General features: G+C 42.5%; 1 protein-coding gene across 4 annotated transcripts in view; it reads left to right on the top strand.

Moving 5' to 3' along the window:
* FGD3 (FYVE, RhoGEF and PH domain containing 3) overlaps window positions 1–27,068 on the top strand; it is a 100,547-nt gene that overhangs the window by 35,083 nt on the left and 38,396 nt on the right. For 3 of the 4 annotated variants that reach the window (XR_008205602.1, XM_052678467.1, XM_052678468.1), the window contains exons 2-4: window positions 17,749–17,919; window positions 22,986–23,154; window positions 24,087–24,684. Coding sequence is in view for 3 of the 4 variants with exons in the window: in XM_052678467.1 (XP_052534427.1) it covers window positions 17,749–17,919; window positions 22,986–23,154; window positions 24,087–24,684 (938 nt within the window). In the remaining variant the exon portion in view is untranslated. Of the gene's footprint in view, window positions 1–17,748; window positions 17,920–22,527; window positions 22,550–22,985; window positions 23,155–24,086; window positions 24,685–27,068 lie in introns of those variants that run through there. The other variant, XM_052678469.1, reaches the window with a different exon arrangement.

The raw sequence follows: 27,068 nt of genomic DNA, 5'->3' as shown, positions 1-27,068 counted from the left end.
AAATGCAATCTGACGATCTGGAATCCTGAGGTAGTCCTTTGACAGTGAAATTACCTAATCAATGCATCCAGATTTATTCTTGCACTTGTGTGCCCAAGTACAGCAGTTGGGTTGAATGTTTGTTTTGTTTTTTTTTTTTTTGTTTGAGGAAGACTGAGCAAAGAGTAAGAGAATATTTCAAAGTGAAGTTAATCCTGTTTTTCCTTCATCCCTTTCTACGTGGGAACGATATGAGGAGTTCTCCCCGATAGTATGGGAATCTATGTTGAATTAATGTGATGTGGGTTTATTTCTAAGCCGCTTACTTAACTCCTGGGGGCATGTGCAAGTCTCAGACTGTGCATCTACTGCTAGTTTGAACGTTACCCAGAGAAAAGGAGTGCAAGCTGTGGTTAGAAGGCAGTGTAATACACTGTGTGGTTTGGGTCAGAATGCTCTCAGATCATGCTGTGCAAATGAAGAGTCTCCTCCTGAACACAGTGGCAGCTGACCTGGCCCATGTTGCTGCCATCTCCTGCAGACACCTGTGGGGCATTCAGGTCGCTCAGCTGAGGGAAGCAGGGGGAGGAAAGGTGAGGAGCAAATATACAAGTTGAACATGTCACTGGTTTATCAACATGGCATCAGTGGCTTCAGTGGTGAGGCAAAAAGACATTAAATCTGCTGGTGGGAAAATGACTTGAAAGGTATAGACAGATCCACGGCGACATGTAAATGATCCTGGATAGCTGATGAAAAAGTAGAAGCTTGGTCATGTGAAATACAGCAGGTATAATCATCCTTAATATACAGGAAATTTGCTTTCAACAAAAGGAGTATCTGAATACCTGCAGAAATTGAAATGTTTTTCTGTTGGCAGAGCCAATGAAGGGACCTTGAAGAAAGGCTGAAGAAATAAGATTCTCTTATTTTTTTCCACCTGTGTTAATTTATCTTAAAAACAAGCCAAAACAGTAAGTTCTTTGCTTCCTACAAAAACTTCTGTTGCCCGTGTCTTTTGGCCACAGCAGTTTATTTTCCTGGAAAGGTGTTTGTGCCTTGTGTTCTGGATGTGATTGGCTGGAGATTAGCTTTCCAGTTTGTGTTTGCTGGGAAGACAAGTGCTAGACCTATAATTTGGGAGCACTCGGATGGAAGGCAGGAGCACACGCTGTGACTGGGATGAAGTTCTGGGGTCTGGAAGGTGAGTGCTGTTGCTGGCTGTGAGGCAGGGCGCAGAGCACTCGCCGGGCCATCAGAAGTTGTTACAGGGCTGCTGGCTGCAAACTGCACTGTAGTAGCCCAGAATGAGTCCTGCACTGCCAGATCTGCTGAGCTTTTGGGCAACGTTTTGACTAGGAAGGTCAAAAGAGGAAGAGTTCAGGTGCTTCTTTTGGAGAGATGAATAACTTGCCACCAGTTTGCTTATAATAATAAAAGTGAGAATTAGATTGATGTGAATGGACTAATAGCAGCCTCCTAAGGGTAGCAGATTTCACATTTTCATTAATCCACCTCTCTGTAATGAGTTTTCTATTTAACTGCTTACTGTTTATCAGCATAGTGGCGCATTATGTAGGCAGTTGGGTTTTGCAGATCAGTACTTTTGTTTCTTGTAATGGTAAAATATTGCTTTCTTGTTTATCCTTCACTGATCATACTGCTGTGAACATTTTCTTTGGTGGTATAGATTACATTCCTTTCAAGCTTGGTAATTGCATCATCTTCAGTGTGCAGTAAAATTTAAGCCATTGTGCACCCACTGAGTGAGGACTGTCTGCTGATGAATAGCTGCATTCTCTGATACTCAAACCCGCTCCAATTCATCTGTGAAGAATTGGATTTGGGATGTTAATTATCCAGACAAATCAGCAATTGATTTAAAGCATTGTCGAGGACAAAGCCAAGAATAAATAGCTTCTCCAAAATATGGCATTGTGAAAGGGTACTGATACTGGCTGCTATAATTTGTCTGCGTACCTCTGAAAGCATTGTGCAGAAACATGAGCCCAGCTTTTTGAGATAATTATCCACAATGAATACTAACCTATTTCTTCCTCTGTATTAAAAGACAAAAGGAAATTTGGTTATGTGCTTTGTAAAAATAAACAAAAGCAAGCTAATTAAAACTTGGTGATCCTTCTCAAAAGTTTCTCCGAATTCCGTATGCACATTCAGGGCTTTATGCTATGGAAGAAGCGTTTGCAAGGTGAGGATTCAGTGCTGAGAACTGTGTTAAGTAGATCGGGTGTTGGAGGAAGTTTGGGAGTCGGCCTGGTGGTATGTGAGTATGTGTTCAGATGTACGTACGAACTGTATTTAATCTACTGCATCAGCAGCAGTGAATCCAGCTCATGGATGTGGGGAAATGTTTGTGAGGAAGGTGAAGGCATACATAAAACAGATTTTTTCACCTTACAAATGCCTTGGTGCATGGATTTGTAATCACAGACTCGTCGAGTGGTTTGGGTTGAGAGGCACCTTTAAGATCATCTCATTGCAGCCCCTCTGCTATAGGCAGGGACACCTCCCACTAGACCTGGTTACTTAAAGCTCATCTAGTCTGGATAATGAACATGTTCTTGTTTAAGGCATATTTCCTAACGTAATAATAACCTGGAATGTTTCTTCATTAAAGAAATGCATGTGAATGGTTATTTGTCAAATTTGGGATCTTTTGGTTGTAGATGGGTGCTGCATATGAGAGTTCTGTTTTCCTTAGTGAGACTTGCCTCTCTTCAGCTCATAGAAAAAACTTCCATTTGTATTAGAAAACAGAACATCTGAAAAATCTCTAGGAATGAGTTTTCTTTCCAACTTTAAGCTCCAAGTTAAGTGACAAAATGGAATTAATGCTGCTTCTGCAGTGCAAGGGATGGCGTTCTCTGCTGTTGGACCCTGGATTTCTTCAAAGTAGTCTGAAAATGGCAATTGAAGTAAGTAAGGGAGTGGCTTTTGGCACGCTCCTATATGTCAGACCTTTTTTTCCTGCCTTTTTAATTAATTTTACGTGAATTAGGAACATTCTTGAGCAAAATAGGAGTCTAAGAATGCGACTGTTGGCAGTCACATTACTGCAGAAAAGTAAAGCACCGCCGATCTGTTTGGCTCAGCAGTGGTTAATGTGTGAGCTGCTAGCTTGCCCCAGTTTTGAGATAAAATGTGTCAGATTGAGGTTGTTTCTTCTCCCTGATGACACAGGCAGTGAGAGCAGGTTTTCTGAGGAGGCAGCACGCCGTCAGGATGCAGTGACTGGAGGTGCTCCTGCTTGGAGGGAGTTTTTCAGTGAATCCAAGTTCTGGTGCTCTGGCCTGCCTGGAGCATCAGAGGGGAAGGAAGCCAGTGATTTTTCCTGGGGGTAAATGTTTGCCTGTGTTTTTTTCCCATTTCTTGCTGCCTTCTGGAGCTGTTATTGCTGGTATCCATCTTATGGTGCCAGCTCAGACAGAGTATGGGTTTGGACCTGATGAAAATGGAATGAAAAAATGATTTGACTGCTCAATAGATGGTTCCGTGTTGGGCTGACAGTCTGCATCTCTCTGAAATAGCGTAAAGAGCCACCCATACACAAATTAAGATGTTCATTTCTACAGCCATAATGCAAAGGAAAATGAAAGACATCAGTAACAGTTAAGTAGGAGTGGGGTATTTCATGCTGTTGCTGGTTCTTACCTACTTATTCTACACTGCAAGTCACAGGTTGACCTTCCTCAGCAATCCTCTGTCTGATAGCCTGTCATCACTTACAGGTACTGCTGCTTAGTGTTGTGGCTGTCACTGCAGTGCCTGGGTGTTCCCAGTGCGTCACTGCCTATTCCAGAGAGAGCTCCCGATCTGTGATCTCCTTCCTTCCCCATACAAGGGGAGAAACTGGGCACTGGGGCTGGTGCTGGTCATATAGCTTTGCTCTGTCCTTGTAGGTTCTCGCTCCCAAGGGCAGGGCTTCTGGTCTTTTATCTGTCTGTAAAATGTCAGTGCTGTGGTATAAATAATAAAGGTAATGATGGTCTCACAAGGCAGTGTCTCCCTGGGGAGGACAGAGGCTCCTGCCCCCACCATTCCCAGTCCCCCGTGTCCAGATGGCGATGCCTTAATGGACTTGTTCGCATCCTCTTTGAATACCACAGTCACTCAATTTGGCAGCCGTGTTACTTCATATTCAGATGTTGTGAATCCAGCAATCTGCCTTTCTGGTAGCTTAGTTTTTTAAAATATTTTAAAATGGTATCATTTTCAAATGCCAAAACTAAGGAATTTTAATTTAACATCATAATTTGTGTTTTCAACACTCTTTTAACACAATCACTGAATAAATTGAGATTTTATGCCCTTACATGTATTTCCAATATTGAGTTTAAGTATTACTTAATGTTTTTAGATGACATTTAAAGAATTCTAAGATTACAAAAAATGTATCAAAATCTAAGCCAGGCACACTTCTCCTTAATCAAATCCATCTCCTTCCTTTAGGAAATGGTAGAGGAATTTAGTAGCTCTCTATTGTATGTCTTGTGCTCTGTGCCTTCCTCATAACATTAACCTGGTGTGTTATTTTCATAACACTTTAATAACACGGTATTCTTTTCCCATTTTATACCTGGAAACTAAGGTGTACAAAAAAGATGAACTCCAAAGATGAAATCAGTCCTGGGATACGTGTGTTGTCATGGAGTGTTTTGACCTGCCAGTTAAAGCCTTGATGGATGGAGCCCACATTGGGTGGTGATTGCAGAGCAGCAAGTGCTCAGGAGGGTGAAAAGCACTGTGGGCTGGGAGTCCCCCTCAGGTTTGGTTCTTGTGTTGGGCATCTGGATGCAATTCCTGCTGGGCTGATGCCTTGGGGTTACAGCATGGCTTGGTGTCTTGCTTAGAGGGGAACAAGAACCTGAGCTTGGAGCCTGTGGCTGTCATCTTCTTTTTGGGTTTCTCAAAAGAGAGCTGTCACTCCCTGCTGAGGGAGGTGGAAGATAATGCACACTTTGCATATATTTATGAATGCCCCATTTGGGTATAGGAAGGGTGAAGCCTAAGCTAATTAGCCCAATGAATTTATGAGCAGAATAACATAGCTTAAGGCGCTTTCTGAGTGCTAACTAAGGTGACAATCACAACATGTTTCAGGATGCAGAAGCGTCTTCTGATGCCACAGGTCAGTGGTTGGTGCCAGACACTTGTGGGGTGCTGGGCACCCAGGGGGCTGGAGCAAACATGAAGGCATAATCAGGCTTCATTGCAGCTCATCTGTGAGTGTGCTTTCCTATGCCTCTTCTTATTGTTGTTATTTTTTGAAGGGCTTCTGAATTTTCAAGTTTGCTGACACTGAGCAATGTGCTGCTAAGGAAGCACAAAGTGTACTGGCAGATTTAAAGGTGTATATGTCACTTTGGTTGCTTGATGCTCACTCAGTTGTTTGCTTGGGGTATAAAGTTACTGTTCCAAAAGGTGACCCATTCAAAGGTGTTTTTCTGTGTGCTGTGATATTTGCAGCAGTTTATGCTAGCTTGAGCCAATAGATGATAATAAATCCAAAGAAAAATGACAACAATGACAGAACACATTTATCCATAACCCATTCTAAAGGACTGATAAAATTGTGACAATATGAAGTAATTATGTAGTTAGCCAAGTAAAGTAAGAGATCAGAATTATAAATTCATTACAAGTCATTCAGTATCTGAAATAATCTTTCAATAACCTTTTTTTTCCTCTTCTTTCTTCTACTATTAGATCTCTTTGTGTATTTCTTCATGACTTCTAAGTTCAATAATCACCCTTATTCTTAAATCCCTCTGTTATTTCCAGTTGTCCTCTCCCCTTATCGTTCAGCTTTGCCAGCAAGCATACATTGTACGTATTCCGTATTCTCCATCAATAAAAGGACAATATGAAATAACAAGGCAGGAATTTCCTGAAAACCACTAATTATTGAAACAATTACTGCCGTACAGTAAACGCTATTTTATGAAATAAAATTTTATACACAATTATTTAGATACATCCTGAGCAAGTAACATGGTTTATAATTGTCCTTATCATCCATATAATTCTCTTCGAAAATGCCAGTTGCATTTCATGTAATGACAGACCAGACTCTTATTTCAGGATTGAAGATTGTCACTGAGCAAGAGAAAATGTAAATTGTTTACATGTCTTAATTTGCATTAGCACAGTGTATGCTATGATCTGATTCTGAAATTGTAATGTGTGTGTATTTATATGTATGTGTTCATCTTGAGTTTCATTTTTTTCCTAGCTTTCTTTAAACTTTCAGAGTTGTAATCCAATGGTATGTTCTTCTCTTGAGGACAAAGATTTGGCTGTATGTCACCGGGATTTTAGTGTTGTGATTTACAGCTGCTGTTTCAGATAATCAGCTAGGTGCTTGCAGAATGTTCTTACAGCCTGTCAGTAGCTACTGATTTGATGAAAATGTGATTAGGAGTAACAGAAAAGAAATGGTTACTACAGATACGGTAAATTAGCTAGAGTTTTGTTGGGAAAACCGACAATAGATCTTTTTACTGTAGCTTTTTTTGCACGGTCCTTCTTACAGGCCTTTGAGTTGGTGCACTTTCTTTGGTGCCTGCCAGGGTGAAGTAAATATAAAGGAAGCTTTATCCCATCCTGTCTGCTCTGGGATCCAAAATACTGGAATCAGTTCAGTGCTTTTTATTCTCTTCCAGTTTACTTATCCCTGCGTTGTTTATGTGGAGCACCTTTAACCTTTCTGGGTTCTTTTTCCTGCTCTTGCTTGAGTCCTTAGAGACAGTAGATCACAGTCAATAAAAGCACTTATCTAGGCCAAGATGATGTTAGTGCAAGCAAAATAACATTTGATTTTTAGTTCTTCCATCTGGAAAATGCAGAATATGCTTGTGTACCTCCTTGGAAATGGCAGCAGAGCTGAGTTTGACATCAGGAGTGCCCAGTGTTGCTTCAGTTCAGTGGGACTAGCCTTGTTTTGGGAAACGGCGCCTTATCTCAACCACTTTGCTTCATTGAAGGTTTTTTATTGGACCTGGTTACGATGTGTATGTCAGTGTTTTTTATCTTACCTCGTGAGTCACTGGGTAGGAACTGGGAACCATCAGACTCTTCTGCACAAGGCAGCGCTGAGCAGCAGGCCTGTGGTGGGCGCAGCGCTTGGGCCAGCTTTGCTCCTGGAGGTTTGGCTGACAGCCTGGAGAGGTGCAGCCACAGGCTGTACGCCTGCTGCTGCTTGTTGCTTGGGGGTCAGGATACGTGTTTTGGTTAAAGCCCTGATGGAGGCCTGAAGCAGATACAATGAAATGTTTCTCGCTTTCTGAGCGAGATACTAATGGACAAAATGATCTAACAATCTTCCATGCAAGTGTCATCCTCCAGCAGACAAAGCAGATTTGCAGTGTATGCAGACATTGGAGGTTTGCTGATCCAGTCAGCTGAGATGCCCTGTAGCTGGGACCAAAGGTCCAGGAGATGTGGGCATCCAGAACTTCATGGCCAGACCTTACCAAGTCCTGTGCTTAAGAGAGGTGCTTAAGACCAGGTTGGATGGGGCCGTGGGCAGCTTGACCTGGTGGGTGACAACCTTACCCATGGCAGGAGTTACTGGATGAACTTTAAGGCCCCTTCCAACTCGAGCCATTCTGTGAGGCCTCCATTGTGCTGGCTGTACTGCTTCTGAAGGAGCTCAAGGTCAGATATACATGTACTCCAACTGTACTTGTAACTGCAAATCCCTTATTTGTTATTGGATCGCAAGGGGAGAGGAAGACAAGCTAAGCATCTCAACCTTCAGATTTCTGGTGGCCTAATGTGACTGCATGTTTGAGCTGCCTGAAGACTACGTGACCGTGCTGTTTTCTGACAAGGCAGGACGCTTCCAGTAGGATGATACCAAGCAGCAGTTAGAGCTGAAATATGTTATACTGGAAGTGCATTACTGCCAATACTTTGCAATAGGCAGTTCTGCTACCAAAATAGCATATCACTTTAAAATACTCATTACAGTTTTCAGTAATGAATTTGATTTTGCTTAAATGCCTCAGTATGGAATTTACAGCACCTTGTGGTAATGGAGAAAAGGTAGCCTCTCCTGGAGAAGCTCAGTTCCTTAGCAAAAAAAACACCTGTTTGCCTGGTTTTGTTTAGGACCTAAATAGTCTTTTAAATGAGCAACAGATAATTATCAGTTTACTAAAACCAATAAAATATTTCAAGATTAAAAAAAAAGACAGTTAATTGGGACACAGTTGGAGATGCATTATATTGTCATTAAATCTTAAGTGAAGGATAATCTCTCCGTATTGGCTAAATGAGAGTTTACCCACTGTAATGTGTGCCATTAAGAAGATTCACAAACACATCAGCAGAGCAGTGTGAGAGAGTCTTGCATGTTCCTTTTGTTATTAGCAAAAAACGTAAGAAGCTTCAAGTAAGAGGGGAAATAAATGAAGCCTTTTTTTCTGTGAGCAGGTTGAAAAGAAGATTGGGGTCTCAGTGATGGTTCTTAGCACCTGGCTGTGTCCTGGCCTTTGTGTTCGCGCTGTAAATCACTGGAGGTTGGGCAGTGTAATGCTCTTTCTCCTTCCCACCATATAAATAACTCTGCAAAAGGCAGATCTGCCATCTTTCTCTTTGTTCTAGGAAAAGAATCCTCAAGACAGTAAATCACTCAGATGCAGGTAATCTGAGAGGAACAAATTGGAGCGGCGTTGGCTGGGGTAATTTGTTTGTGTCTAACCTGTGTAAAATCTCTTTGGATTTTTACAGTAACAGATTGTTCTGGTGCTATGATTCCTGTGTTAAAGCAGTACAGATGTGAACTCCCGGGAGTGTTATTAACTTGAAATATACTCTTTGATTTGCATAATCAGTGTAAGTGTAAATCAGGACTCTTCTCTCATAATGAAAAACCTGTTACCTGTCAGCGAAAAAAAAAAAAGAGAAAGAGTTGCACTGAATAACTGGTGTTCCAACTTTCCGCTGTGGGGGGGCTCAGTGTGGTCTCTGGGATCAGTGAGGGCTTAGGGATGGGTGCAGTGGCAGCTTTCATTTGGGAAATCTGTGGTGAAAATGAGTTTGCAGTTGCAGCAGCATCCTGCGCTGTGTCCTTGGGGACCTTTGAAGTAATGGCTGCAGATGCTGTGTGCAGGAGTCAGGCAGCACTGTGTGGAGTGGAGCCTCTGGGGTGGCCCAAGGGGAATCTCCCAGTGATGTGCATGGAATAGTCAGGCTGTATCTGGGGACCAGCACTGAACTGAGCTCATAACCTGCAAAGGGAGATGAGAAGCCTGTTGGGGAGTGCAAGGGGAAGGGGTAGGGGAGGGTACTCTGAATTGCTGCTGTTCTTCTGCGTGGTGTGAAGGAAGTGGTAAGTCAGGAGTAAATTAGGAAGGGAGAAGCATTGTCTTCCATTTTCTTGCAAAAGAGAAAAAGCAAAATTAGGTTTTATGGATTAAAGAATTCTGGACTTCATTATACTTGTAATGAAATATGTGAACGTAAATCTGATTATCTGTAGTCCAAGTGGGCACCTGCAGTAACTTAAGCAGAACTTCTGACACCTGGACCTTGCCTGCTGCTGGAATTAAATCTGAAACCTGGTACCGAAGTCAGATGAGTTGCTCTACACTCCAGGAGGCAGAAATAAACTAAGACTACGCTGCACTGAAGAGATGAGCCTGGCTGCCCCTCTCTCCCTGGCTGCCTTTCTGCTGCAGAGGATGTTTCTTGCCTTCCCTGGGAAGTGAGTGGCATCCTGACACGTGCTGCTACTGGTGGGGCTCTTGTCCCTTGTAGTGTCACTCTAGCTGACATCTGCCCCAGGCTGCTACCCCTTTACTTTGTCACTCTTTAACCTGCTTTCTTTACTAGATACAAGAATCTCCTTTTTTTCTTCTTCTTCTTTTTCTACCTTTGATCTTGGTGTCACAGAAAGTTACTGTGCCTATTATTTTAGCCTGGAGTAATTCAATTATACCATTCAAGGGGAAAAGCCAGGCAAATGCTTTCTTGAGAAGAATGAGTTTGTCTTAGTCTGTCCTTTTTACTTTGATTAATTGCAAAAGTTCATAGCACTGCCTTCCAGCTATAGGGATGTGGGTTCAGTATCCTGCAGTGTTACTTTCTGTATGCCTGTATGAAAAGCACGTTGAGTATAAATGTTGTAAAACTGTGGCCAGACTCAAAAATCGACTGATCTCTGAGTAATCACCAGCACTTGAATGACAAGTTAAAATTGAAAAGCTGTTTCCTGTATCCCATGAGGGATTTTCAGTTAAGCCTTGGAATTATTTTGCCAAAGTTGGAGCAGGGTGGGCTGCACCTTGTGACCTGGATGCAGCTTTGTGGCTGCCCATTGGTGTGACCATGCCTGGGCCTGGCTGAGCAGGCAGCTGCTGCTTGTGTCCCCAGTAGCCTCAGACAGCACAGGTAAAAGAGCACTGACTGCACCACCACATCCTGTTTCGTACTGTTTCGTACAGGAAATTGAAGTATTTTTGTGTTTGGGCTTAACATGCCTATTGTTAGTTCTGACTGGGGAAGGTATTCTGTAATGCCTCGCTTCAGTTTCGTTCTTTCTTACTTTTAAAGTGAACCTAGTTTTATTTTGTTTCAGGCTGTTCCCAGTATGGCTTTTCTGGTCACTACTTCCATTCCTTTTTAACTCACCAATATCAGGAACCAGGCCTTGCTGCCTTTCCCCTGCTCGTTTTCTTATCTTCACTCCTTCTGAGGAGGACTGGCTTGGCAGCCTGGTGTGAAATGACTGCTTTTTGCTAGGGAAAAGTGACCTTCCACATGGCTAACAGATTCATCTTACTTGTCCTGGAAAGTTTAAAGTGTCTCTGTCTGCTGCAAGCTGATTCAAAGCTGAATTACACCCAGCAGATCTTGTTGATTGGCTGCGGTGTGAATATGAAACATCCAAGCAATCTTTTAGGAGTCGTTACTTTGAGCTGGCTGGGATGGGATGATGGCTGCTTGTATTCAGAGCAAAAAGCCTGCAGCTACAGCTGAGTGCCTCTTTGGTTTGGTGGGCTGTCCTCTCGCTTTCCCTGGCGCAGGGCTGTGTGCAGTGGTGTTCTGGCAGCTGGATTCCTGAGCTCATGCTTCTGCCTTTGGTTTGTGACATGAGGAGTGTGAAGGTCTCAGTAGGGATGTTTTAGACATATATTTGAAGCAGTGCAGTGTGAGAATTACATGCGAAACTCCTCGTTTCTGTCATTTGGAGATTTTCTCTCCACTTACGCACATCTATAATTTATGAAATATACACATAAATGTAGAGCAAACATTTATCTTAGGAATCTTAGGGGTTTATAGTCAGCACCTAAGGGTTTTACCATCTCACCCTGTTGTGAGAGCACTGGTGAAGTGGCTGGGGGAGGCCAGGACCCCGAGGGACAGCAGTGCTGCTCGTCCTGCAGCCGCAGGCCAGGTGACCTTACTGTGTGAGCAGAATGTTGTCCAAGGCACGTGGGAGATCACACTGCTGGGTTTTTAACAGTACTGAAAAGCACTTGTGAAAAATTGAGAAGCGCTGGAAGGGGTTATAAATCAACAGTGAAATCTCATCCCCTTGTGAAGGCAATAATGAACTATTCAGTGGTCAAGTATTAGCAAGTACTGTTAAATGCAATGAAAGCAGTGCACCTACCTCTATTTGCAGGTCTTCAGGACTGACAAGCACATGCTGTACCTCTGTAGTGAGCTCATTTTTGGGACCTGTACTCCCACAGCAGTTGGCTTTTAGAAGCGGTTCAGGGAAGAACAACTCAGAACTAAAAACTGATTTCTCAATAACGTCTGTTTTGATTCAGATGATGAAAGGCAAGGGGCATAAAGCGTGTACCGCTGCCAGTGAAGCATAGCCTGGAGTTATTTGGGTTAGCATGCAGTAATTTGCTTTAAAACTAGCTGATGATGTTAAAGGTGGGAGATCTTCATGCAGATTTATGTAAAATACTGTGACAGCTATGTTCAGTGGTAACCCTAAGAGTGTTATTGAAGTGTCTGTTAAAGGAAGTGTCCTTACCTGAGACATTTAAAGGAAGTCAGAAGAGGGTAAAAGTACAGTGAACCTGAGGGCAAAATGCTGTAGGTGCAGGTCTGGGGATTGTTGGACCTTCCTGTGCATTATATACACAAATCTGTTTGTTTTAGCTCTTTTTCTGGAAGAAAATCTCTCTTCTGGATGTGTTTCTATGTGGCTGTAAGTTAAACGCAATCTACACGATTTCTCACAGCCCTCCTCAGACACTCAGTAGTTTGCTGTGGTTTACAAACTTTGTATTTTTCTCGTAAGGACACAGACCATCATTTCCCAGGAGAGCATTCTGCTCTGAGAGCCGAAACCAGAAAAGGAGAGAAGGAGGGCTGCATGTTTTCAGGACTTAAAGAAATCTTTTGGCTAGCTCTGTCCCTGCTGAGTTACAGTCACTGTCGTTTCTGTGGGTTGTTTCACAGCAGACTTTAATGCTGTTACATTCAGGGGCTCCACAGTCACCCCGAGCTGGCCCTTTGGGAAGGCTACGGTGTGACTGCGCTTGGGGCTGAGTTTCAGAGCAGAGCACTGGGAGTTTTTGCTTTCTGTGACATGCCATTCTCACATTAATATCAAACTGTATCTAAACAGAAGGCTTTTAAAGACATGTGGCTTTATCCTCTTTACTACTTTAGAAAGATTCAGGATTCTAAATCATCTACATCCTGCGTGTTGTGTTTCAGAAACGTAAAGCTAAGTGCCTATTTCTGCAGATTGCAGCAATCTCCTTTGACTTTTGCTTAGTAAAGCGCCTCAGCTCATACTTGCCACGTTTGTATACTTTGAGTCACCTAACCACACTGATCATAGGAAGTGGGATGGGGGAGGCCAGTTCCTGTGAGCATGGCATTTTAAACCATGAAACAAGAGCTGCAGCAGGAACCGCTCTGCCTTCTTTTGGTTGCCTTATAGTCTGAGCAAAGAAGAAAAATGTGTGTGTCTCTGCTTGAATACAAGTAAGTGATATATATCTCTGTTGATATAAAATTGCTTGCTTTCAAATATAATGTCTTCTGGATTGTTTCTGTAAGCTTATGGTGATAGCTTTGCTGTCACTCTTCTTACTGAGGCTGACTTTTTGGAATGCCAGAAGAATAGATGTTATGTGCAGTCACCATTGTTAATGTCATCGAGCTTGATAGAAGGACATGAGTGCAGCCCCATTGCATGCTGCCTTTTCTGCAGTTCTACATGGTGTGCCTGCGAGCGGTGCTGGTGGCACCTGCAGCTCTGTAGGGACAGGAGGCAGGGAGACATGAGGACAGGAGGCAGTGCAGGCTGACCTGGGGAGCCGTGCATGAGGCTCTGCCAGTGGTTCATCTGGGCACTGGGCAGGAGGAGGAGGTGAGTTTCTTGTGGATTTGAGGGAAGGGCTGGAGTTAATTAAGCGGTGTGAAAGGAGAAAGAAGGATGTGCCAGATGGCAGCGTGGGGACAGGCCATTGCTGCCTCCAACTCAGCAAGAGGGGTCAGGAGCAAGACTGAGGCAGGGCAGCGTGAAATTGGAGAGGGGGTGAAAGTTGCAGCTCTCTGGAGGCCTCTGAGAGTGCTGCTGGGTGTTTGTAACTGGCTGCAACAAGAAGGGTAGTGTCATGCCATTGCTAGAGGTGATGTCTTTCTTTTGCTTTGCAAGACAAATTTCATTGCAGCTCATTGCACCTAAGGCTCACAAAACTGGGTTTCCATCCAGCGTGGTGAATGCTTTAGTTTCTCTAAGAACATCCTTAAACAACTGTGTCTGTAACACTGCCTGAGTGTGAAGGGCAAAGTATTATACCACTCAACAGATTCCTGCTGACATGAGGAAGGCATAATCAGCACCTTCTAATTTGTGGCAGGGCTCTTCTTACCACAGTTTTCTCATTCACAGCATACATTAGTTCTGCCCTTGCAGCCCCTTGCTTTCTAGCAGCAGGTTTCTGCCTTAAGGACAACATGAGCCTCTGCTCCTTGAAAGGCTTTCAGTAAGGAGGAGGAACAAAGAGAGAACCTACCAGAGACAGCATCAGGGAATGCCTAAGTGGATGTTTCAGTTGAGAATAGAGATGTTGGAACTGGGAATAATGAGAACCTTTTAGGAGAGGCTAGGGGTCATTGTGTATGCTCAGTTTGTAGCCAGGAGGTGGGAAGAAGCGATGTTCCCATTGCAATACCTAATGAAAATAGCTCTGGTTATTAATATTGGAGAGTTGCTGTTAAGTTTGCTCAGTTCTGGGCACGTAGTGGTTAACTGCAGAAGCATCTTGTGCCATTACCTATATTCTGGTTTGTTTGTCTGAATTTTTTTCTCACAGGATTTGGTCAGACTGTTGCTGGTCACTCACACACTTGATGTGCGCTTTGCAAAACACCATCAGGAGTGGAGTCACCACAACCAGATGCATCTGTGCTATAGCAGCTCATTTCCATCTGGAGTAGTTTCCCTTTTATAAGCTTGAAGAAAGAGTAGAGAATTATAATGTCTTCCTGTGCTCTTAGAGTTGGACCCTGTGGATCACATTACACTGAGTTGCCTTTTGAAGCTGTTGACTTCAATGACAGCCTAACTCAGCAAATTATTAGGAAACTGGAGGCTGTGGGAGCCTGAGGAGCTTGTGGGCGACAGCAGTGGAAGCTCTGTCAGCAGCACTGGGAATGGCCTCACCCTGACTGCTGGTTGTGCTGGTGCCCAAAGCACGTGGATTGAGTGTGTCCATGGAGGTATGGGGCTCACAGTATGCACTGCATGTTCAGCATTGCCGTACTGCCATAAGAAGGGGAAAAAAATAAAAAATGCAATGTAATGCAATGAAATAAAGTCAGATTCATCTTTATGGATGTCTGGAAAAATCCTCCGATGATATTAATTTTCAGAAAAAGTGAACTTTTAAAGTAGGTATTATTTATCACTGCCTTTCTAGTGTGTGTAGTTTGTTGAGCCCTTTTCTGCAAGTCCAGCATTTTTCATCCCTTCTAATCCTTGGTCATTCTGTGTGACTTTCCAGGGAGAGCAGGAGGTGGGTTGGCATGGCAAGGTGCTGCTGTGTCCCACTGGGCACTGCCCGAATCCTCCTCTGGAAGAGGGCTGGGTGAGTCCTCTGAGCTGCCTCCTCTTGCAGCTCAGAGGACTCTGGTAGAGATGCATCTTCTCGCTCCATGTCCCTTCCCAGGAGCACCCTGGCACACTCCTCCGGCTGTGGGTTGTACTTTTGGAGAATTCCATGGGAAATAATCCAGTAAATCTTGTTTTCACAGATCATTTTATAGTGCTTGAAAAAATATGTGAAGAAAGTGGATTTTTGTCTTGTGTGCAAAAAGCAGTCCTTAGGGGCCACATCAGAGATGAAAAGAGGGAACCATCTTGGCTGAGATTAAATAAAAAAGAATGAAAGCTACTTTTGTGGTTTCATCCATGCATATTTTTCTTGATTTATGGCCAGCACTACATTTTGTGCTTTAGGTGCTTGTGGCTTTCCAAGTTTCTCATCTTTTTCAGACCTTATCAATTTTATTTTCTGCTTTGCTTCCTCACTTGCTCCTTAGGTGTGTCATCAATATTTGTGAAGGTTAAGTGCAGGCAGTAGGTGAACAGCAGCAACATGTAAGCAATATACAAGATGGTACAAAAATGCTGTATTTTTGGAAGATGATATATATATATATTTTTTAAAAGGTGTTTTTAATGGGAAGTAGTAAGGCTTTGCAAAGTATTTGCTCTGGAAGTGCCTCTGAACACAAGTGCTGGAGCAAGTGGAGCCAAGTTCAGAGCTCGCTTTGGGCAGGACGAAGGCATTTGCCTTCATCAGGAGATTTTGTACCACGATTGTTTGCATGGATTCTGCTGTAGGAGGGAGCTGCTGTAGGTACAAACACCCACTGAGAGTTGGGTTGTTCAAGTCATTCTTAGAAACGAATGCACGTGCAGAAAATCCAGGATTGCCACCCATCCACCATCACCAGTTCCTGCTGAAGCACTCGGGGCTCTTCTGTATGCTGCCGTTTATATTTTATTGAATTACAGCTTTTCTCATGTGCGTGGTTTTAATTTCTTGCTGTGTTGAGCTACTGAGAATGGGAAGGAGATTGTCCTTGCCCTGAAAGCTGCCGCGTCACGGCATGGCTGTTGTCACGGAGAGCTCTTGGTACCCAGAGCTGGGGCAGCTGCATAAGCTCCTTCTGTGATGATTTGTTTGAAATAATCTGTTAATCTGCTCTAACAATCTATTCTGCTTTCACTGCACTTTCCTGATAAGTGAAATCATATTTGAATAAAACCTAGTGCTTATAAATGTCTGGTTTCTAATAGAAGCGTGTCTTAATAGCTGATCTTAAGTGTGCTAAAAAGCAGATTCAGTAGTGGAAATGCTAATGAAGCTTCAGCAGCAGTAACTGGCGGCCGTGACAAGGAATTCAGGGTTGTATATTTGGGTTGCAGAGCAATATATTTGTGCTGTCTGTATCTATTTTTGTCAGCAACATTAATATCTTATGATTTTTTTTTTCTTTAAACCCGTACTGCTGCAAAAGTTTCAGCATCAGCTAATCTTCCCAAGCAGTCCGTGAGGCTCAGGTTTCAAAGTCATGATCCCAAAGGTCACATCCTGATTTAATACCATTAGTGTAAACCCAGGATCGTTCAGTTGCTGTGGGTGAAGGTGCTCGTTGTTTCAGTTTTTTGATCTTACTGTAAATCTAACCAAGACTAGGTTGCATTTGTGAGGCTAATGCTGTGTTGTCGAACACATCACAGGAAGGCTAAGATTGATTTTCACCTTCAGATGAATCCTTTCTACGTGGGGCAGGTCAGCTCCCTCTCCTGAAGGGTGCTGGGCAATTAGCTAGTCTACTTCAAAACAGGAATTTGTCAAGTTCCCTTTGCTATTGATTTATGGATTGGCATTCACATTTCTACATCAGATAGGTTTTCCACTTTTTCATCCTACTGGAAGCCAATATATTCCTGCGTTCATTTGCAGCAATTTTAAACCACAGCCTTTTAAAACCACTTTTATGCCTTCTTATATGACACACTATCAAAGGTAGTTTGAAGATTTGATGTTCCTGGAGACTTGTTACAAGAGAAGTGTAAAAAGAAGTATCCACCATGTGGAAGTGAGCATATGGGTTTTCCACAGTACCCACAGAAAATGAATTGAGAATGTGGAATTAAAAGGCAAGCAAACATTCATCACACCTTTCTCTCTTTTCCCACTGGATCATATCTTAATGGGATCTTTTAGACTGCAGCCTTTTGGGAGCATGCTAATATTTTGTGTAAGGGCGAATAGTAAATAGCAGCAAAATACAGCTTGACTGATTACATCTCTGAAGGAGTGGAGCTTGTACCATTCCCACGCACATGGGACACATTCACCATAACTTAGGTGATGCTTCTTGCTTGTTTATGTTTATTTTACCAAATAGCATGACGTTATACCTCTATTTCTGACTGGAGGAATCTTCCTGAAATTGCTTTTTTATATTTACTCTTTTATTTTGGGTGTCTGTTGTAAAAAAAAAAAAAAAAAAAAAAAAAGTAAATTAATTATTAACTTTACCAAAATTCCTGGTGACTGGAACTAGGCAACTACTTCAGTATGGAGGTTGAAACTGGACAGACTGGTTGAGTGAATGGCTTGCACTTCTAGCCCCTTTCCTTAGGATATGATGAGAACGATGTGCTTCTAGAACTAGCATACATTTTCTCCAGGATTAATAAAAGGAAATAAATGTTGCTTTTTTTCTTTTTTTTCCTTCTAGGTTGCCCTTGTTCTCCTTTTCAAATCAAATGTCACATTGACTCAAATCCAGCATTGGAAGCATGTGGGGAACTGCAACATATCAGCCCGGCGCAATGTATCCATCAGACTGGAAGGAAGCCCAAACCCAAAACTCCACTGGCCAAAATGCATCCTCTGCAGAAACCCCAAGGCAAGTGGCTTTGACCTCTTAGCAATTCTGCAAGCTTCTGTCATATGTGACATTTTAAAATTATTTTTTCTAAATTTTAAGTCAAAGCAAAGTACTTATTCTGTGCTCTGAGGTTCCGATACAAGTAGGAGGGTTGTATTATCTTTCCAGTTTTAGAGGCATCTTTGGGAAGCCTTCAAGAAGAAATTGATTGCTTAACTTACTGATTTACATTCCCTTTACTATTACTATACCTCATATAGCTGTGAAATCTAAATTTAATTTAGCAATATTGTTTTCATTCTCTGTCATTAGTTTTTTTTTAAAGTGTTTAGAATAGCTTATTATTTAAACCTGGATCTGTTTTCCATTCGTTTTAAGAAATACATGTAGCAACAGGAAATGCCAGAATAGAATTAATGTATTTTAAAAATGAAAAATAAACTAAACTCATCACTTCCAGGAGATATGTGGGCTGTGTTAATTCCACAGTCCTGCCAGACTCAATGAAGTAGATGACCCAACGGTACAATGCTTTCTTGAATAGTTATTCTTGCTATTATTCTTTTAGACAGAACCCAGCTAACTGGGCTTCTTTATGCTGCTGTAAAAGTAACCTAACATGAAACAAGTCCCAGTCAGACATCCCATGGGAATTTGTCACACAGTACCCAATATTTGAAAATCAGACCTACTGGCTCAGAGTGTGCCAAGTTACACAAAACTACAAAGTATTTGTGTGATTTGTGTAAGTATTACAAGATGTAGTTGTAGAAGTGCCATTCATCTTCCTGGGAGACTCTGCTTCATCTTAAAATTTGTGGTGTTATTGTTTCACTTATATTCTTTATAATAAAACTACCTTTAAACAGTATCTGCAGTTAACGTACATGTAACAGTAGAGGACAGTATGTACGATCTTTTGCAAGGTTGGGAGATGGTAAAGGTTTTTTTTCTTCACTTTTATTGACTTTGTAAATTTGAAATGGTTTCTGTCCCTTAGAAGTAATAGTTTGTTACCTTCATAGTTTGTACGCTAAGGAAAGATAGGAGAATGTTTCTTGCCTCTAGAAAAGTGAAATAATCAAAATAACAAATACGAAAATAGTCATGGGACAGAAACAGTTCCCCCAACTGTTGTCAGTGTGTATTAAATTGCCTGTGTTTAGGTTGACATTTCTCCTTAAACTATCCTTGCTTATCTTGGTGGCCATCTCTAAAAAAGTAATAGTAACAGTGTGGTGCATTTCCTTGTAAAATACAGAACCACAGAATTGTAGGGGTTAGAAGGGACCTCCAGAGATCATCGAGTCCAACCCCCTGCCAAAGCAGGTTCCCTACAGCAGGTCGCACAGGTCGGCATCCAGGCAGGTCTGGAACATCTCCAGAGAAGGAGACTCCACCACCTCCCTGGGCAGCCTGTTCCAGTGCTCCGTCACCTCACTGTACAGAAGTTCTTGCGCACATTTGTGCAGAACTTCCTATGCTGCAGTTTCCAGCCGTTTCCCCTTGTCCTGTCTCCACTCACCACTGAAAACAGTCTGGCCTCGCCATTCTGCTCCCCACACCTCAGATATTTATAGACCTGGATCAGGTCCCCTCTCAGTCTTCTTTTCTCAAGGCTGAACAGACCCAGTTCACTCAGCCTTTCTTCATGAATCATTCATGATTCATACATGAATCTTCCGTCCAGTTTTTGATGGCATTTTTAGGCAAGAACTTTTATTCCCAAAGCTTTTATCCTAGAGTTACATGGATTCTTCATTCAAGCTCTTTCTTGTTGATTTGTTGAGTGGAACGTGCTGGCATCACTACCAGAGACTCCAGGAACAGCTTGCTTTAATGCTACCTGAGGCTGTGTGCTGTTGGGTCATGTTTTCTTTTCTTTTTTCTTTATTTTTTTTGTCTGTATTTGCTTCCCAGGGAATAGCTCTTCATAGTCTGACTTATCATATACAGATACATAAAATTATAAATGTTGTTTATGTATTTATGTACACGCACTTTGAAATCATATAAACTATATATATTTAAGTGTCTGTATTTAAATATACATATGTATCATCTAGACATACATACTGTGAGTGCAAATCACAGCACGTAACTCCTTGCAAGCTGTGACAAGCCCACCACTGCTGGGATGATTTGATAGGAAAGCCTTCATCAGATCACCTACCAAGTGTGTACTGACCCTTGGCATTATTGTGAGATGGACAACCTGTGGGCTGGGAGGCCTGAAGTAACACGGTGGTTGAGATGCTCTAGTCATGCTAAGGGAAGGATCCTTATTCCCTGCCATGAGGTGAGGGAGGGGTCCTTACTCCCTGCTCTTATGGGCCAGCCAGGTATGGGCCAGCCCTGGGCTGTAACTTCTCCCGGATATTTAACCATGTCTTCCCGTTTTCTATTTCTGTCCCTCTGCTTCTCGTTATTTCACTTGTTTATTTTGCAACAAAGGCAGTGTATCTTGTTTGGTTTCTGCTTCCTCCACGCAACACTGAGTTGCTACGTAAAACCTTCAGGAGGAAGGCTGGGGAAGAGCCATTCCAGCACGTGGCTTCAGCTCTCAGCCACCACCTGAAACACATCCCATGACACTAACTGTTCTCCACAGCTGCCTTTCTTCCCTTTCTCCACCATTTTGCCTGTCTATGTGCAAGCTGGGCACTGAGAGCTTCACCCAGGTTCTGTGCTCTGTGGCTGGGCCTGTGGAATGAGCGTGCAAGGCAGAGGGGAGTTCAGTGCAGAGAGACAAAACAACACTGGTGCCTCTAGAATGGAACAGGAGGGCGATGGTGGTTGTGGCTGAGCTCCATCTGCGGGTTCTGCACCCACATGTGCAAGCAGCAGCTTTGGGTTTTTATAGGATTGACTGTTCATTTAGTACTTATTATGACAGTGCAGGTACAGAGGAGCTCATCTGGTGTTATGTTTTTTTTCAGTATGCAGATCTATCAGTTACTGCTGTTGTAGGAGTTTAAAATGATTTTTAGTTTAAATGTATGTAAAATGCATGAGGGGTAACAAATGTTTGCCATGTCATTTAATGGACTTGAGAGTGGAAATCGGCAATATGGTGTGAACACTTTTTGCAGATTAGTTTAATGTGGACTTTATTTTGTCTTCTCTGTTGAGTTATGACTAGATACCTGCTTGTTGGCTGGACAACGAGCTGCCTGGCTGTTGTGATACTGTGACAAGTAATACCACTTCCTTGAAATTCTGGACGTAGGTTCTTTGTGTCAACTTTTCAGTAGACATCTGTGGTTAATGTTTTGTTTTGTAAGCAGTGTTTAAGAAAGGCAGGATCTTTGCCCCTGTGCTGATTCATCTTTTCCTCCAAATTACCTTGGTAAATACCAGAATTCAGAACTAACCAAAGGGACTACTTTTTATTTTCCTTCTTTTTATTACACCTTATCGTATCACAGATGCAGTGAAGTTCACCTGCAGAGTGTTGTAACCCAGTTTTAAGCTCTTAAGAACCTAACAGGAAATGTAGGGTAGGTTATTTTGTAGCTGCTGCATGACGCACCTATATGATGCAATAATAATTTTCTTTTCCTGCTTGACTGTTTTGTGTGTGTGTAAAACAGGTTTTGTGGTGAAGTTTTCAAAATTGAACTGTAACATCTTCATTTTAAGACAAGAATTCCAAATGTTTTTGCGTACTGCCTAGGCAGTCATCCTATGCGAAGCATCCCATTAGAGCTCAAATCATTAGGTTTGATCTTATTCTTTGGTGGAAAGCGACCTCAGTCACTTAGATAATTTTAATGCTGACTGCGTGCAGAGCTCAAAGGCTCCAGCCATTCATCATCACTGACCTCAGACAGTGACTGTCCATAGCCAGAGGAGGGAGGACCGTAGGCTGATCTGGAGCTTGAAACAGTCAGCATTCTGCAGGGTAGGGACAACAGAGATTGACTTCTTGGGACCGTACGTCTCAGCTGTAGCCTCGTCAAGAAAGTAACGCTGAAATTACACTTAGAACAGTTGCTGATTAAAGCTTCATTACAGTGTTAATCTCATAACACCCATGCGCCATGTTGACTATTTAAAAATTGGAAATGCTTGAAATACATTGCTCTTGAAAACAATGTTTAAGAAATACATTTGTAGAGTTCCCCCATTTGTGTATTAATTCCTTGAATAGCCCAGATGGGATCATTAGGCAGCAGTGCTCCAAGCAGTGCACATTTGGGAGTAATCACACTGCCAGTTTTCCTACCTTCTACTGTAACGTCTGCTACTATGTGGCTGCTTTCTCTGTCTGAAACTGTAGCAGCACGTGAACCTGTTGCCATGGGTTACTGCTTACGTATTTCCAAAACCCTTTACTCTGCAAACAATGTAAGAGCTGAATATATATATATTTTAATTACTGTTTTTTTTAAATACTGTATTTAACTTTGCACCTTTGCCTCCCGATGAATTCTTAAGCAGAATGTACACGTTCTCACAATGTGTTTTATTTATATAGTATATAACTCAATGTAGAAGCAAAAGAGGAAGGAAATTTATGAAGACTACACCACGGAAGACATGGGGGAGGGAGAATGAAAGGAAGAAAAGCTATTATGTTCTGCTTGTGGGTTTTTTGGCCAAGCAAATAGAAGGCACTGAAATCCATGGTGGGATTGTTTCTGTGGTGGGTTGTTTTGGTTCAGATTTTTTTTTTCCTTTTTTTTTTTTTCCCCGACATAAGAGATTGAACAGAGTGCTGGAGTCTTGAGAAGTCATGGGAGGGGAAACTCGGTGGCGTGGTTGAGATGGTGAGCCTATTTGCAAGAACGAAGTGCGAGCTGTGCATCCTGTTTGGTAACAAGGAAGCGGTAAATTTCAGCGAGCCTCACTGTTCGTTTTATACAACTGGAGAGATGCAAAATAGAAGACCATCATTTTTCTTTAGTGTACAACAGTTTGCTTTTGTGTAAGGAATAGTTTGGGACTGCGCTGAGTGTAATTTATGAAGGTTGAAAGAATGGATATCCCTCATTCTGCATCGCGTGCCTGCATTTTTTTTTCCAGTTTAAGATAAAGAAGATGAAGATTTATCCTCCTGTTTTTTCCTCCTGTTTTATTAGTACCTCCTAAGCCTGTCCACCTCAAGCCTGGGCAAGAAAGAATTCCTCCTGCACCTTCTCGGCCTTTACCAGCTGATCCCAAGTCATCAAGGAGCTTAGCGCCTGGAGAGGAGGAAGTACCAATATCGGCAGGAGTCAACACTCTCATTGAGAAATTTGAAAGTATTAGGTAAACATGTTATTGTACCTTTTAAACTATATATTGCAGTGGTTATAGTTTGTAACTTGGAGTGTAAGATCTGCTGAATTTGAGTGCTCTCCCACAAGTGAGTAGCTCAGAGTCTGCTTTTAGTAAGTTGACTTGTTTTTGCATTATAGGAAATTGATTACTGTGATACGAAATAATTGAGTTCTCTGCTTAAGACTCAGTGTCAGGCTTACTGTTGCATTGCTGCTTAGAGGTGGGGGATAGTTCAGTGTCAGTGTATTTTGAAATGGCAGAGTGTATAACAGTTTCCTTAGAAACTTTAAGTATGAAACATTGAATGGGGTCAGAGCTGATGTACAAAACAGCTCATTTCATGAACACGTGAAAATTCTCTTCAAGACTAAACTTGGCTGTTGGACCTAAATGATTGTTTTCATAAAGAGAGAATGGAGACAGAGACACTGTACTTGTGCCCTTTAGCGTGTTACCACCTGGGTAAATCTAGTAAGGTCTCTTTCAGATAGGAAGAAGTAATGCTTTCTTGTGCTTCAAAAAAGGTCCCCTCTATGACAGAAAATAACTTGCCACAAAGACTTTGTTCTCTTGAAGAAAGTGAGTTCCTGTTTAAACAAACCCATAAACAAATGCTTTTTTTAACAGATGATTCCTCTTGCCCCAAATGTTCAAACCAAACTGTACTTCAGGGCAAGGTGGGGAGTGTTAAAGATTTGGGATTCTGATGGTAACTTATGGTTAGGAATGGTGTGTTTTTTATCTGAATATTGGGTGAATGTTGTTACAGCAGTGTCTGTACACAGCCTCCTGGTATTGTCAGGGGGCTGTAAGAAATGTGGCTTGAAACAAATGATAATCAGGCCCAGTCTCTTTTGAGGTGCTTTTGAAAGCTCTCATTGTTAATGTGAATGGCTGGGGTGCTTTCTCTTCACCTGCAGGCAACCTGTACATATTCTTCAAAGGAACCAGCTGAATTTAGCTCTTAAGATGGAACCAGGCCTGGACTCATCCAAACAGTCGAGCTCGTGTGACTGTGACATGGTAGCTTCCAGCGGCTGTTCAACAAATGAAAAAAGTGAAGCAGATGAAAATGAGCCAGACGTGCCGTGCGGTGCGGATCTATCCAACACAGACATAATGAAAATTAAAGAGCTAAGCATAGGCGATAACAAAAGCCATGAAGACTGTACTGCTGTGAGTGTGAGCAAAGAACCCTCTAGAGAGCTTAGCAGTAAAGACTCAACTGCAGAACTGAACGGTAATGGTAAAATTCCCAACAGAGACAGTGGCATTGACAGCCCTTCTTGTAGCGTGGCAGGGGAAACTTTCCCCAACGAAGAAGGTGCAGAGCAGAAGAAGCCCAGTGTGTCTGGGAATCCGGGGGAGATGGAACCTGACAAAAAGGGCACCAAATCTTCCTCTGCAGAGCAGAAGAGAGACTCCACACAGGATGAAGACAGTGATATTGATGAAGGAAGTAGCGAGGAACAAGAAACAGCGGAAGTGCCAAAGTTAGAGTATATGGATATAAACAAGGTAAGGAGGTTTAATGTTACTTTACTGAAGCCTGTTTCTGACTCTTTCAGAGATCCCTTGCACCACTTTTCTGTGTTTGGGATTTTTTCTTTGCTCTTATGTCAGAGGATCATGACAGACATTGATTTCCTGCTCAGTTTGGGTCATAGCTTGTTCCTTTTCTAGACTGTATCTGTTAGAAAGGTTTCCAGTCTTAATTTAAAAGGCTCCTTCTTATGAGAGTGCATCAGAGGCAGAGACAAGTTGTTAAAACTGAAGTTCCATTTGTAGGTAAAGACTTGGACCCTGTGTTTTTTGTTTGAATTTGTGCAGGTTTGGCTCCTACTTACGAGATCACGTTGTTTGCAGTGGGACTCCATGAGATGACATGCTAATTGGATAGTTAATCTTCCAGGGTCGGGGCATTATATTCTGGAAGGACATTCACATTGGAAATCTCACTTAGCAGTGTATATATATACATAATTTTTTTTTAAAGAAGCCTGGGATTCTTTTAGTGTGGCTACTTTTTGAATGCAAAAAGTTATTTTGAGGGTATTTTGTGGAAAATAAGGGGGTCCATGCTGTTGTATGTTTGCTGCATCTGTTTAACGTTAATGGCATTCCTTTGATTTTCTGTTTATCAGGACAGTTACATTTAAAAATAGGTTAGACTTTTCATCACAGGAAAACAAGATGCTTCAAGCAATATGTCTGCAAAATATTCCCCTTCTTGATTTTTTTTTTCTTTTTTTGTTTGTTTGTGTTTGGGTTGTTTTTCATTTGGACATCATGAGAGTACGGTTTGTGTTCAGAACAATACCATGAGCACTAACAACCAGACTAGTGAATTGTAGTGCTCACATCTCAGTGTGAATGGAGTGGTTCTGCTGAGGTCACAGAATAAATCCTGAGTTATGCACGTCAAGAGTTTGTCCCTCTGGGAGAGGTGACAGTTTAAACTCATTTGGTAGCTCCTAGATCAGATCAACCAGTGAGTATTACAGAGTGATGAAATTGTATGCAAGTCTGTGATGTGCTTGAAGTTCTGTCATTCAGTGCTGACAGCTTTAACTTCAGAGTAAAATTAAAGCTCTGTGATGTCCCCCTTTTTTCCAAGCTGACAGTGTGCTGAGACAAACACACCTCCAGGAAGGTACGAAAAGCCCCGGAACTTCTCCAGTGAATGCACTGCTTTATGCTGCTGCCCTTTCTCTTTATTACAAGCTCAGGCTTGTGTGACTAGAGTCACATTCCATTCACATGGCTCAAACACCAGCATTGTTGCCTGGGACAGGTGTTGCCCATCCAATCCTTAATTGCTGCTCCTTTTGCAATTTTGGTGCATGTTAAACTCGTTGAAATTGACTGGTTTTACCACCCTACCTTTACACTGATGGTTCTGTTAGACAACAGAAAGAAGTGAGGCTTAATATTGCCAAAGTGCTGCGTAACTAAGAATCAGTCTCTCAAAGAGACTTCTCCTTCTCCTGCTGCCCAGTTGCTGCCTGGGTGTGCATGAGGTGGGAGTTGCTGCCTGCCTGGAGCATGCTGCATATTGGCAGACCCAAGTACCACAGACTCAGATGAATTCCCTTAAGTCTGTCAGGTACCAGTGGGAGTTCAGCAAGAGGAAAGGATGCAAACTGTGATTTTGGTGTCATGGATACCATTGGTGTCACAGAAATAGCTGACCTGAAAGCAAAACTTGAGAGTTTATTTTGGCAAGTAGTCCTTGTCAAAGTGAAAGTTGCTTGTATCCTTGTAAAGGAACTGACACTTTCCATCCTAATTGCACCAACTTCCATTTGTTCAGCTAGTAGTGTTTCATCCTAGAGGCTCCAAAGTACAGCAGAGCCTCAGCTCAGGTGTCAGGATCTCCAGGGTCTCTATCCAGGAGGGAGCCTGAGCACAGTTCTTATTGCTCACCCCTGCCACCATTTGTTAGGACTTGTGGACTGGAACACCATAAAGCATCCTGCAGACTGGGGAGTAGTGAGGGCCATGAGAGCTGGGTCTGCTTGGCAAACCTGGGTGCTTGCTGTATATGTAGAGGATGTGATCTCATTTGCCTGCCTGCAGATCTGCAGTCTCACTTGGTAGCTGGTGGGGATGGCAGAGGAGCAGCTTGTCAGCTGGGCAGGAAGGCTGCAGGGCAGGCAGCCCGCGTCCTGCGCAGGAATAATCCATGGCAATATGAGATGGGATCCAGCAGGACTACTGGTCTGCACTGCCAAGGGAAATGTGTGTTGTATGCAAGAAATCGGTGTGGGGGATCCTCCAGAAAGCTATTAGTGGGAGAGATTCTTATTACCATCTGCTAAAACTTAGTTTGTGTCCATTAACATCTGGTATCTCTTCAGTATTCCACTAGTGTAAGCTCATTTACATCTCACATCACAGGC

Source organism: Tympanuchus pallidicinctus, unplaced genomic scaffold (genome assembly GCF_026119805.1).
Source record: "Tympanuchus pallidicinctus isolate F22 unplaced genomic scaffold, pur_lepc_1.0 scaffold17, whole genome shotgun sequence".
In the NCBI taxonomy this organism is placed as follows: domain Eukaryota; kingdom Metazoa; phylum Chordata; class Aves; order Galliformes; family Phasianidae; genus Tympanuchus; species Tympanuchus pallidicinctus.
Note: the sequence above shows the minus strand (reverse complement) of the source record. Positions and strands in the feature narration are given on the sequence as shown.